This window comes from Triticum urartu, chromosome 4 (assembly GCF_003073215.2).
Source record: "Triticum urartu cultivar G1812 chromosome 4, Tu2.1, whole genome shotgun sequence".
NCBI lineage: Eukaryota > Viridiplantae > Streptophyta > Magnoliopsida > Poales > Poaceae > Triticum > Triticum urartu.
Window position 1 is genome coordinate 42,589,931 of NC_053025.1, and position 10,860 is coordinate 42,600,790.

General features: G+C 54.7%; 2 protein-coding genes across 3 annotated transcripts; both read left to right on the plus strand.

Annotated features, from left to right (window-relative positions):
* Nucleotides 1-373: 373 nt before the first annotated feature.
* Nucleotides 374-4,557, plus strand: LOC125553493. Of its 2 annotated transcripts, XM_048717267.1 has the most exons (2): nt 374-757; nt 4,375-4,557. In XM_048717267.1, exons 1-2 carry the CDS (start codon nt 491-493, stop codon nt 4,396-4,398), a joined length of 291 nt encoding a protein of 96 aa, XP_048573224.1. In that variant the 5' UTR covers nt 374-490; the 3' UTR covers nt 4,399-4,557. The 2 variants fall into 2 exon arrangements, with proteins under 2 accessions (XP_048573224.1, XP_048573223.1); XM_048717266.1 differs by lacking the exon at nt 4,375-4,557 and having other exon boundaries at nt 375-944.
* LOC125553492 lies at nt 4,002-4,557 on the plus strand. Its single transcript, XM_048717265.1, has one exon. The coding sequence runs from the start codon at nt 4,105-4,107 to the stop codon at nt 4,396-4,398; it is 294 nt and encodes a 97-aa protein (XP_048573222.1). The 5' UTR covers nt 4,002-4,104; the 3' UTR covers nt 4,399-4,557.
* Nucleotides 4,558-10,860: the final 6,303 nt, after the last annotated feature.

The following is a 10,860-nucleotide window of genomic DNA, read 5'->3' on the forward strand; positions in this document are numbered from 1 at the left end:
CGGCCGCAGAAGGAGCAAACGCACGGCAGAAAGAAACGGTCGCGCGCGGCCGCCAGCCCACTCCACACTGCGCCCAGCCCGTTCGCGGCTGAGTGCGTCGCCGTCACGCTGCCCCTTTTACGTGGTCGTCGGGCGACGGCAACCTCAACTCCCCGGTCAAAAGCGCATGCACCGTTGCACCACTAGTCCGGCCGTTTCCACCCCAACCACTTGCCCCCGCAGACCCAGCCCGGAGAGGAGGGGCCACGTTTATGTCAACTTCCCACCGCACCCGCACCGCACCGCAGAAGCCACCGCGAAATCCACGAGGCCCCCGTTTCCCAGCTGCCTCCTCGCCCAAGCCTCGCCCAGTATATAACCTCCGCGGCCATTCCTCCGTCTCTTCCGTGCCACCCGAAGCGCACGACGCAGCGCGCATCCCCCATAGCCACTGCTCCTCCTAGCTTGCTTCTTCCCCGGCGACAGAGGAGGAATATATCGATCGATCGAGATGTCGAAGTACGTGGAGCTGCTGGACATGGGCGTGCGCATCGCCGCCAGGTTCCACTCCCACTGCCCGCAGACGGCGCGCATGTACTACAAGCCGCCGCAGTCCGCCTCCACGTCGGGCGCCGCCGAGGCCGCGCCGACGGATCGGACGAAGGCGGCCGGCTTTGGCGGCGGCGAGGACGTGGCTGCTGGCTTCCGGCCCTTCGCCGCGTCGGGAGCTCTCGGCGCCGGCGTCGTCCAGCCGCGGTTCGGCTTCGACACCGCGCAGGTCCTCATCTACGAGGTCGTATGAGTCGAGGGATTGAAATGAACAACGGCGAGGACTTCTAAAAGGAGAGAGATCTCTTTGATGAGATTTTTTTGGCGGCCAATGAGTTGATTGATCATTCTTTTGTTAGTTTGTGACCGTGCTGGAATTGATCAAATACAGAATTTTCGTTCCTGATTACTACTTATATTAATTTGTGCATTTGTCATATTGACAACAAACATGAATCTCGTCTAGATTTCTCTAAGTCTGCCACCATCGATTGACCGGCTTCGGAATGCACAGATTCTATCAGAGGATGTTGAGTTGCCCCCATTGCAAATACTGATGGACAAGAACCGGAGAATACACAATTTAGTGGCGAACCTAGGAATAAATGATCGGGGGTGCTACGGTTTATAAATAAATAAGAGCATCTACAATGGATCTCACAAATCCGACCCTTCAAACGCCCGCGGACGCGACTGGACGCGTCCGCGCACAGTGACCGGTCACGCCATAAATATTTGATTCTACAACCGGACGCCTTAAATTAGAAAACTCAAATCCATATTATTACATGCAACGTAAAACCTAATCTAGGCGGAGTTCACCCGGTTCCGCCGTGCCCATGTCCGACGGCTGGCTGCGCTCCCCATAGTGTTGGTCCGGTCGCCGGTAGGGTAGAGTAGGGCATGGGACTTAAGGCGCCGCCATCTTCATGCCCTACTCTTCCTCGTCGGAGTTCGAAGCGCGGAACCCGAACGGTGCCGGTGGACGTCAGATCGATGATGTATCCGTCCTGAGATGAGCCGGCGACATCCACCACGACGTGGTGGCGGCGCTCGGCCGGACTGGTGCACCATACGGAGCGCCGGAGAATGCGATTCCGCCTTGCCGACGTCCACCGCCGCGAGGGCTGCCGCTGCCTCGCACGGTGGGCACGCCGCACCATGTTGGCGTCGGACGGCGCCAATGGTGCGTTGATGGCCTCGACGAGCCAACAGAGGGGTTGCGCGTCTGCCATCGTGTTCAACGCCAGACGGACCGCACCGCCTCCAGTGAGGCAACGACGGTCTACCTAGATCTGCCGTGGATTTCCGACGGAAGAAGTCCGAGATTTGCCTCGCACGGGCCTTCTCCCGGGAACGACGGAGCGCATACCGGATGGCCATCTCCTCCTCGGGGCCGCGTGGGATGAGCTTAGAGTCGACGGATCTGGAGGTTAAGGATTCGGATCCGCTGCCCGCCATGCCAGAGAAGGCCGGATGGAGCTTGGGTAGCGGATAAGAATGAAGTGAAGTGACTAGGGTTTGGTCCCGCGAGCGGATGGGCATGAATATATGTGAGGTCGAGTGGGCCAACATGGGCCGGGTCCGACGTGACGGACGCGGCCGGGCGCCCTCATATCTACTTCATATTTAGGCAAGATATAAGGGCAGCCGGTCAGCCCAGGTGTTTGAGCTCTATTTGAGGTGCCTGTTTGGGTCACATTTTCATGACCGGTCAGTGACCCGACCGTCCGCCTGGGCGTTTGAGGTAGGTTTGGGCAGCCCAGCTGTAGATGCTCTAATGCATAGACAATATAACTTCAATAAAATAATTTTCAAATATGTGAAAATACACTATAAATAAACACAATTTGGTTTAAACATCATTATAACGTTAACAAGCCACACAATAACATAAAGTTGTTAGTCGATTAGTGCTAAATATACACTATAAATTATTTGCATTTTTAGAGGAGGCGCTATGGCACCCATGACACCCCACTGGATTTGCCCCTGCGTGCATCGAAGGTCTTGTTCAAACATAGGCAAACAAAATTATAATTTGGTGGAATAGCATAGTTTGGATGAACTATTGTTCCTTTTGGATCTTGATAGTTGATGTGTCGATCGAGGAAAGCAGTTAGCTAACTTATGATGTATTCCATGATGAGGTTCTGTTTCTTCGGCACTCCGATTTGGTGGTGAAGGATTGCAAGATTGCTCTCCTTGGGTGCCCTTCCAACCAATGTTTTTTTTTATTTGCGAGAAAACTTTCAATCTATTCACTCTCAATCATGGTAGTACAAGGAACACCGAAGATAATAAAAATTAGAACCAGATCTGTGGACCACCTAGCGACGACTACAAGCATTGGAGCGAACCGAAGTTCTTTTAGTGGTTTATAGATCTCGTTGGTAGTGACGAGTGGTTATTGCGGTATTTAAAACCTTGTGTGAACAGAATCGTTTGTAGGTGTTCGTCTTCCTTACTGCCTTTCTAGTGCAATCTTAAGCATCAGTGAGCGGCGAACAATGAAGGAAAAAGATTGTCCGGAAGGTCTTCGACATAATTTTATTTTTGAGAGGTTGTTTGTGTTTCAAGTTTGTCCTTCTTTTATAGTGGCTCGTGTTTTTCTTCATAAACACCAGATATGAGGCACTCCTCTAGGTATATATTTCTAAAAAAAATTGTGTACACACAATCAAAGGATAATAAATAATGGTAATGCTGAAAGATCTGTTGTCAGATTTTTAAGCATGGCAAATTGAACGTTTTTATGTCAATTTATGTTGGTGTGAAGATGACACATTTAGTTTACAAACATGACAATGTTCTGGCAAAAAAACCGAACTGGGACGAATTTACCATGCTTCCCAACTAAACTTGTCATCCTTGGCAAAAATAAATTGTCATGAAAAACGTTCGATTTGCTATGATTATTCTTTTTTTTTGTGAGGGGACATCAGATTTGTAGTTGAGTCCTAAAATAAAAAACCACCACGAAAGAACATTGTTGTAACACCACAATTTTTCCAAAATTTTGAAACGTTAATTAATTAAGAAATAGGTAATGTATAGCGTGAGTTGCTTTGATTCACGGCCCCGGACGCTGGCCGCCGAGCGGTGAACGAGGCGAACACATACGCCAACGTACCGGGACGCAAGAAATTGTCGCGCGCGTCCGCCAGCTCAGTCCACACTGCGGCCTGCGGTGGGTGCGTGCACCTCAAGCCCCACTAGTAGTTCACAGCCGAGTGCGTCGCGACCACGCTCCCCTTTACGTGGTCGTCGCGATTAATCGCCCACGCCCAGGTCAAAAGCACATGCACCGTTATTTTTCTTCCCCCGCAGACCCAGCCCGGAAGCCAGGGGGCACGTTTGCGTCAACTTCTCACCGCAACCGCACCGCAGAAGCCACCGCGAAACCCACGAGGCCACGAGCCTCCCGTTTCCCAGCTGCCTCCTCGCCCAGTATTTAACCTCCCGGCCGTTCCTCCGTCTCTCCCGTGCCATCCCAAGCACACGCAGCACGCATCCCCGACGACGAGCTCCCCGTAGCCACTCCTCCTTGTTCCGGCGGCAGCGGAACGCATCGAGATGTCCAAGTACGTGGAGCTGCTGGACATGGGCGTGCGCATCGCCGCCAGGTTCCACTCCCACTGCCCGCAGACGGCGCGCATGTACTACAAGCCGCCGCAGTCCACCTCCTCGTCGTCATCGGGCGCCGCCGAGGCCGCCACGACGGATCGGAGGGCAGCCGGCTTTGACGGTGGCGAGGACGTGGCGGCTGGCTTCCGGCCCTTCGCAGCCTCGGGAGCTCTCGGCGCCGGCGTCGTCCAGCCGCGGTTCGGCTTCGACACCGCGCAGGTCGTCATCTACGAGGTCGTATGAGTTGAGGCTCCGAACAACGAGGGCGGGCTCTTCTGGGGAGAGATCTCTTCGATGAGAATATTTTTGAGGCCAAGGAATTGATCGATTTATAACACCATTCTTTAATTAGTTTGTGTACATGCCGAAAGAATTGATCAAAGAAAGAGTTTTTTGTTCTTACTCGCATTTGTGCATATATACTCGGACGACAATGATGAATCTCGTTCCGTTTTTCCCTTGAGAGGAATCACCACAACGCCCGTTAAACAAACAAATTTTAATTTGAAGACAAGTTTGAGATATTTTTTTTCGGACCGAGGGAGTACGAGGTCGAAGGGCAAGATCTTCAACCTAATTGTCTCTGCCCATCGTCGATCCCCGCTGCCACCATAGCACGGCCGGAAAAAGACTTGAGCAGCCTCCACATCCATATTTTTTTTAGAAAAGAAGGAAGACCCCCGGCCTCTGCATCTAGACAATGCATACGACCGCTTTATTAATTATTTTCATAAGACCTTACAAGTGATACAACAGTAAGACTAAGCTATCGTCTATGCAACAACTGTCGCTACTCCTATCCAATTGATGAAGGGGCGCTGATAGTCTGGGCCTAATACCAAACAGACATCGCAGCCAAACTTAAACATTCAAGACCTGAGGTCCTAACCAGGACGCCTGCCGGGTATGGGGCACCTACCAGTCCGGCGCACTCCTCAACCAGGACGCCTGCCGGATATGAGGCCGCCGCAGCCACCTGTCACCAATCCATCTTCAGTGTGTACTGCTGCACCACTTTGTCCGGCCTCTCTGCCATCGACGCCACCACGGCGCCTAATAACAGCACCCTCCTGCGCGAGTCCCTCGCCACACATCGGACGCCGAGTCTTCACCACGCCACGCCGCCGAGAAACGCCACCATTAATGTGCAGGATGAAGCACCGCTCCACCAATTATTTTGTCCACTGGTCCCTCGAGCCCGTGTACACCTTCAAGAATGACGCCACAGGAGGAAAACGACACAATAATGCCGCCGTCATCCGATCTACTTATCTAGGGTTTCCCTCGGAGGTAGCAGATAGTGTCCTGGAACTTCTCAACAGTGATGCCTTCAACAAGGGAACGACACCGAAAAGTGCCGCCATCGCCGGCCTCGGCAACAGCCGTGAGCAGGTCTTCACCCAGATCCGTTCCCGTCACGAGACCACAGCCACCGACATAACCTCCGCCGTCCGGGGCCGCCGCCCCGGGATCCAGCCCTCGCTGGCCGCCAGAGCGAAACCAACGAGCCCCATCAATGGCGGCGCAACCGCATACCGCGCCGCGAGAACTCCACCATAGCGTCGTCGCACCGACCGCACGCCGCCGCCAGGAGCGCCCGCTGCCACGCCGCCATGCCCCACGCTAGCCCAATGCCTTCCATCGATCTGGCCGTCCCGTGCCAGCCAAACGGCGAAGGGAAGAGGCGTCCCGCCGCCGCCCACGCCAGGCAGGCTTCGCCGGCCGGCGCGCCTGGGCGGCGGCGAGGGGACTGGAGGAAGAGGGGGGACGGGGACCAGCGGCGGCGGGAGGCCTCCCCTGTCGCCCGCGGGAGCGACAGAGGAGGTCGATCCACTTTTTTGGGGGGCTAGCTGAATGGTGAGTCCAATCCTCCACACCCATATATAAAAAGAGTTTCATTCGAGACTGTTAGAAGGGAGAGAAGGATTTGGTGAAATAGTTCATTGTATTGCTTGAGCCTCGTGGGCATATATATAGGAGTACATGATCTACTTGGAGTACAAGGCAAGCCAGAATATTTCCTAGTCTAACCTATGTTTCCTAATACAATCACGTTACTCAACATCGCCCGCAGTCACAACGGTAGCGACGCAGACGGTGAGACTGGAGAAGAATCTGAAGGCAAGCCGACGGACACCCCTCCCCCCATAGTCGTAACGGTCGACGCATCGCGGAGTCGTGGCTGGAGTGGAAACCAACGAGGTTGCTCAAGCAGGCGGTAGCCCTTTCTGCCGTTTGTCGATGTAGCCGAGTGCCGAGGGTGGTGTAGCCGTGGTTGAGGTAGCTGCGCGAAGAATGTCGTGGTCGATGTCGAGTCGGGGAGCCGGTGTCGAGGATGTCGCCGTGGAGCCGCGGGCGCAAGAGGGCGCCGAGTTAGCATGGGCGCAGTGGTGTTGAAGTAGTGGTGCGCCGGAAAGAAGACGTTGTTGACGACACATCGCGGCGGGTTTGCCAAGCCCGGGGACACATCATAGACGAAGGCACGCACCGGTGTTGCCAGCACCGGGCATGTGTAGACGGACGAAGACGAAGTTGACAAAGCACCACAACAGGCTTGCCAGGCCTGGGGAAACGTCGTGGACGAAGGCACGCATCGGTGTTGCCAGCACCGGGCATGCATAGACGAGGACCTGCACAAGTTGTACGCCATGTCGGAGGAGGTGGACGGGCGGCTACGTGGGTAGCGGCGGCGGTGGCCAAAGAAGAGCGGCGGCGGCGGTGCTCGAAGTAGGCGAAGAACCCGACAGCATGACGAAGACCGGCGCGGACGGTGGCGTTCCCGCGCCAAGGGAGATGGCGCGACGCATACCACAGGAAGTCAACGCACGTGGACGACGAAGTGGACAGTGGGCCGCCGCGCTACGGCGCGAAGGTGCGACGGAACGGCGGCGGGCAGGTCGGGGTGACGGCGGGAAGACCTCGGGGCGGCGGCAGGGACCGCGGACCGCGACGCGACAACTCGAAGGGGCGGCGCGGCGGAGGAGCGCGGGTCGATGCAACCGCGGGAACGGCCTTGGGACGGTGGCGTGGACCGCGTACCACGCTCGCTACGGCCTGATGGGGCGACGCAGTGGCGGCGCGAGGGTCTGTGCGGCTACGAGGATGACCTGGAGCGGACGGCCTCTGGGCGGCGGTGGACCGCGGGCCGTGGTACTATGGCCCGAAGGGGCGACGCAACGGTGACGCGGGTCGGTGTAGCCAGGAGAAGAACCACGGGGCGGCGGCGCTGCGGCCCGACGGGGTGACGCGGCGGCAGCCCGTTGCTCGATCGGTAGAGGGGCGCGCTGAATCCGGGACGGTCTTCACGGGACATGCGGAGGCGCGCGCAACCGACGGGCCAGGTCGGTCGCACGGCGTAGATGAGGCAGATCGCGGCGGCGGGCGGGTGATCCATCCGGTCGCGCGCGAGGTCGGGGACGCCGCTCGGTGGCAGCGCGGTGGCGGCGGAGTCCGAGATGAAGCCGGCGGCGGCGGGCGGCAGGACGACTATGATTGGCCGCCGCATGGCGCAAGGCCGCCGGGTCGGGGTGATGCAGGAGTCCCGGTCGGAGTAGGGCGGTGACGGCCGGCGTAGATCGACGGAAGGGCCGTCGCGCGAACGGCGACGGTGAAGGGCCGCCGCATGACGCGAGGCCGCGGGGTCGGGGTGACCGACGGGCCGACGCGCGAGGCCGCCGCGTCGGGGCAACCGACGGGCAGACGCGCGGACGATGCGCGAGGCCGCCGGGTCGGTGAAGAAGCCGGCCAATCGCGCCGGTGTTGGAGTAGAGGCGCACGGGATCGACGGCGGCGGTGGGCGACGCAAACCGGATCACATAGACCGAAAAACCAAAAAGTAGACGCCGATCAAAGCGACCGACGAAGGATCGGGAAAAAAGACTCTCTAGAGCAGGCGACCAACACGGCCGGCAGACGAACCCTAGATACGGGCGACGCGGCCCCCGGCGGCGGTCATGGAGGCCGACCGCCCCAGGGGCAGCGCGCAGGTGCGGAAGCGGCGGCGGCTAGGGTTTAGAACCCGGAAACTGATACCATGTTAAAAGGGAGAGAAGGATTTGGTGAAATAGTTAATTGTATTGCTTGAGCCTCATGGGCATATATATAGGAGTACATAATCTATTTGGAGCACAAGGCAAGCCAGAATATTTTTTAATCCAATCTATATTTCTTAATACAATCACGTTACTCAACAGAGACCACGCTGCTTTGTGAATCTCATCTAGTTAGTTCTCAATACCGTCACCACTGATTTACCACCATTTGAAAGCCTTGTTCAAAGATCGGCAAAGGAAACGTTAATTTGGTGGAATTACAAAGTTTGGACGAAACTACTACACATCAAGCCAAAGACCGATGAAGTGGGAATATGATGTTTGATCATCCACCTGATTCCTCACCAAAATAAATAATAATCCCAGGCATGTAACTTAATCATACGGCTGGCGGATTACTCAACATACGTCACCAAGACTTATTAATTATATGGAGCCGCTCGGCTTATAGTTATCTTAAGCAGCCATTGGATTCCCAAATCACGTGGAATCGTGAAGAAAAAGTCCTAGCTACTCGTCAGTTAAACTAGACAGAAGCTGGTTTCAGCGTATGTTCACTAGTTTCTGGCGTGGATTGATCAATCATGCGGCTGGCGGAAATGATTAACACGTTTCAAAGCTTAATCATGGACCGCTCCAACTAATCTGATGGCGCTAATGATCAGCCGTAACATGATTCCCAAATCGCGCGGAATATTTAAGAAAGTCAAAGTTATTGAAAAGCCAACGAAATCGTCCTCTGTACATCTGACCTTCAGGGTAACGAAAGTGTCTTCAGCTAATTACGAAGTAGTACTTCAAAACGATCTTATATCTCTTTATAAAGGATACTAGTACTCCCTCAGTCTTGAAATAAATGTCTTAATCTTAGTATAAATTTATATTAAAGTTAGTATAAAGTTAAGACACTTATTTTTGGGACAGAGTGATACATCATACCCCATATTCCCAGCTGTGCAACTTCATGCATGCCATCATGCAATTGGATACATACAACTTACAAGCGGGCCAGCTGGGTTTCAATTCTTTTTTTTTGAAAGATCCGGGATTACCGGCTTCATTGATTTAGGAGAAAGCAGACAGAAAAAACATGGGTGATCAAGTGATTACTTACAAACTTGAACCTGATGCACATGGGGAAAGAGAGTGCAGAAGCATGATGCATGCACGTGTAGTCCTAGTATGAAACATGATGCATGCATGCATGCCTGTGATTCAGACTGAAGGCACGCTCTGCGCGTACGCGTCTTTCGCACCGCACCGACACGGCCGAGGATTCCGTCCTCCACTCCGATTCGATTTGGTGATGCGATTGCAATATTAATTGCGGTCGTTCCCTAGCTTAGCAAGCCATATAGCAAACCAAGGCCGTCAACTCAAACAAACACGCGCGTGGCCGATGCGATGTCGCCACCGAAACGCGAGCGAAGTACCAACATATGTGCGTCGACGCCAACAACGTTAGGGATCACGACGACGCTCCCGACCGACATCTTGCTCGAGATTATGGCGCGCACCGACCTTCTCACGGTCGTACGGGCCGCCGCCGTCTGCAAGCACCTCCGCGGTGATATCCTATGCCCGTCCTTCATCCGCCGCGTCATCCGACAAGCGGCTCCAAGCATCCTCGCCCTTCTCTGCGTCTATGCAAAGAGACCACTAACCCTGGTGTACTCGGCTATGCCCACCGCCGCGTCTTTCTTCCACAACCATCTCTCGCCATACATGTTGCGCAATGCTGACAAGGACGTCCTTGGTCCATACTACCCTGTGGCATCACGCGGTGGCCTGGTTGTCCTCAACATGAACGCATGGCCCAAGTCTGAGGGCTCTTTAGACCTATGCGTGTACGACCCCATGATGGACAGCTGCACCTTCCCCTCAAAACCTCCCGATGAAACTGAGAGTAGCATTTGCAATGAGCACAAGTACGTTCTGCTCACCGCGGCAGATGGCATCGACTGCTCCTTCATGCTGCTCTCCATCGTTTTCAATAGATCAAGCATGAAAGTATGCACTGCCACATCCTCCTCTCCTACCTGGGGGCCTACCACTTGTGTGACACACCATGACTTCACATGGTGGCTGATAAATAGCTACAAGGACCCCGCAGTCCTCCGCGGAGGCGTCATCCACTGGCTAAGATACACCGGTGACCAAATCGTCACCTACAACGTGCGCACAAGGATGCCGGGACTTGTGAAACTCCCACCCACAAAACACAATGCAAGGCAGTCCCATTTGGCAACCTCCCCGAATGGGAACATGCTCAAACTATTGGATGTAGATGGGTTCAAGATATCAGTCTGGCTACGACTCCCTACAGGCGCAGAAGGTGGTGGCAATGGTTGGGCACTGCAAACTGTGATCGACATAGAGGAGAAGCTACTATTTTTGTACCCAAATATCCATGTTGGGGTTGACCCTGATGCACTAGTGGAGTTCAAGGGCTCTGGGAAGAGGAGTGGCGACATGGTCTTGCTGGAGGCACGATATGAGGAAGGCTCCCTAGTTATTGATTTGAAGAGAAGGGAGATGAATGCTCAAAATCAGAGATCCACTTTGTTGGAAATTGACCTACTATCTCGCCTACAAAATATGAAACTGTTCTCGTAGCGAAGTAAGTAGGGTATGACGCAAATGAATTCTACCA

Bases quoted from the DNA above. Each gene is read 5' to 3' on its own strand.
- LOC125553493 (XM_048717267.1), top strand. From the start codon at position 491: ATGTCGAAGTACGTGGAGCTGCTGGACATGGGCGTGCGCATCGCCGCC. The intron at 758-4,374 runs GTCCTCATCTAC...GACACCGCGCAG, and splicing joins TCGGCTTCGACACCGCGCAG to GTCGTCATCTACGAGGTCGT.
- LOC125553492 (XM_048717265.1), top strand. From the start codon at position 4,105: ATGTCCAAGTACGTGGAGCTGCTGGACATGGGCGTGCGCATCGCCGCC.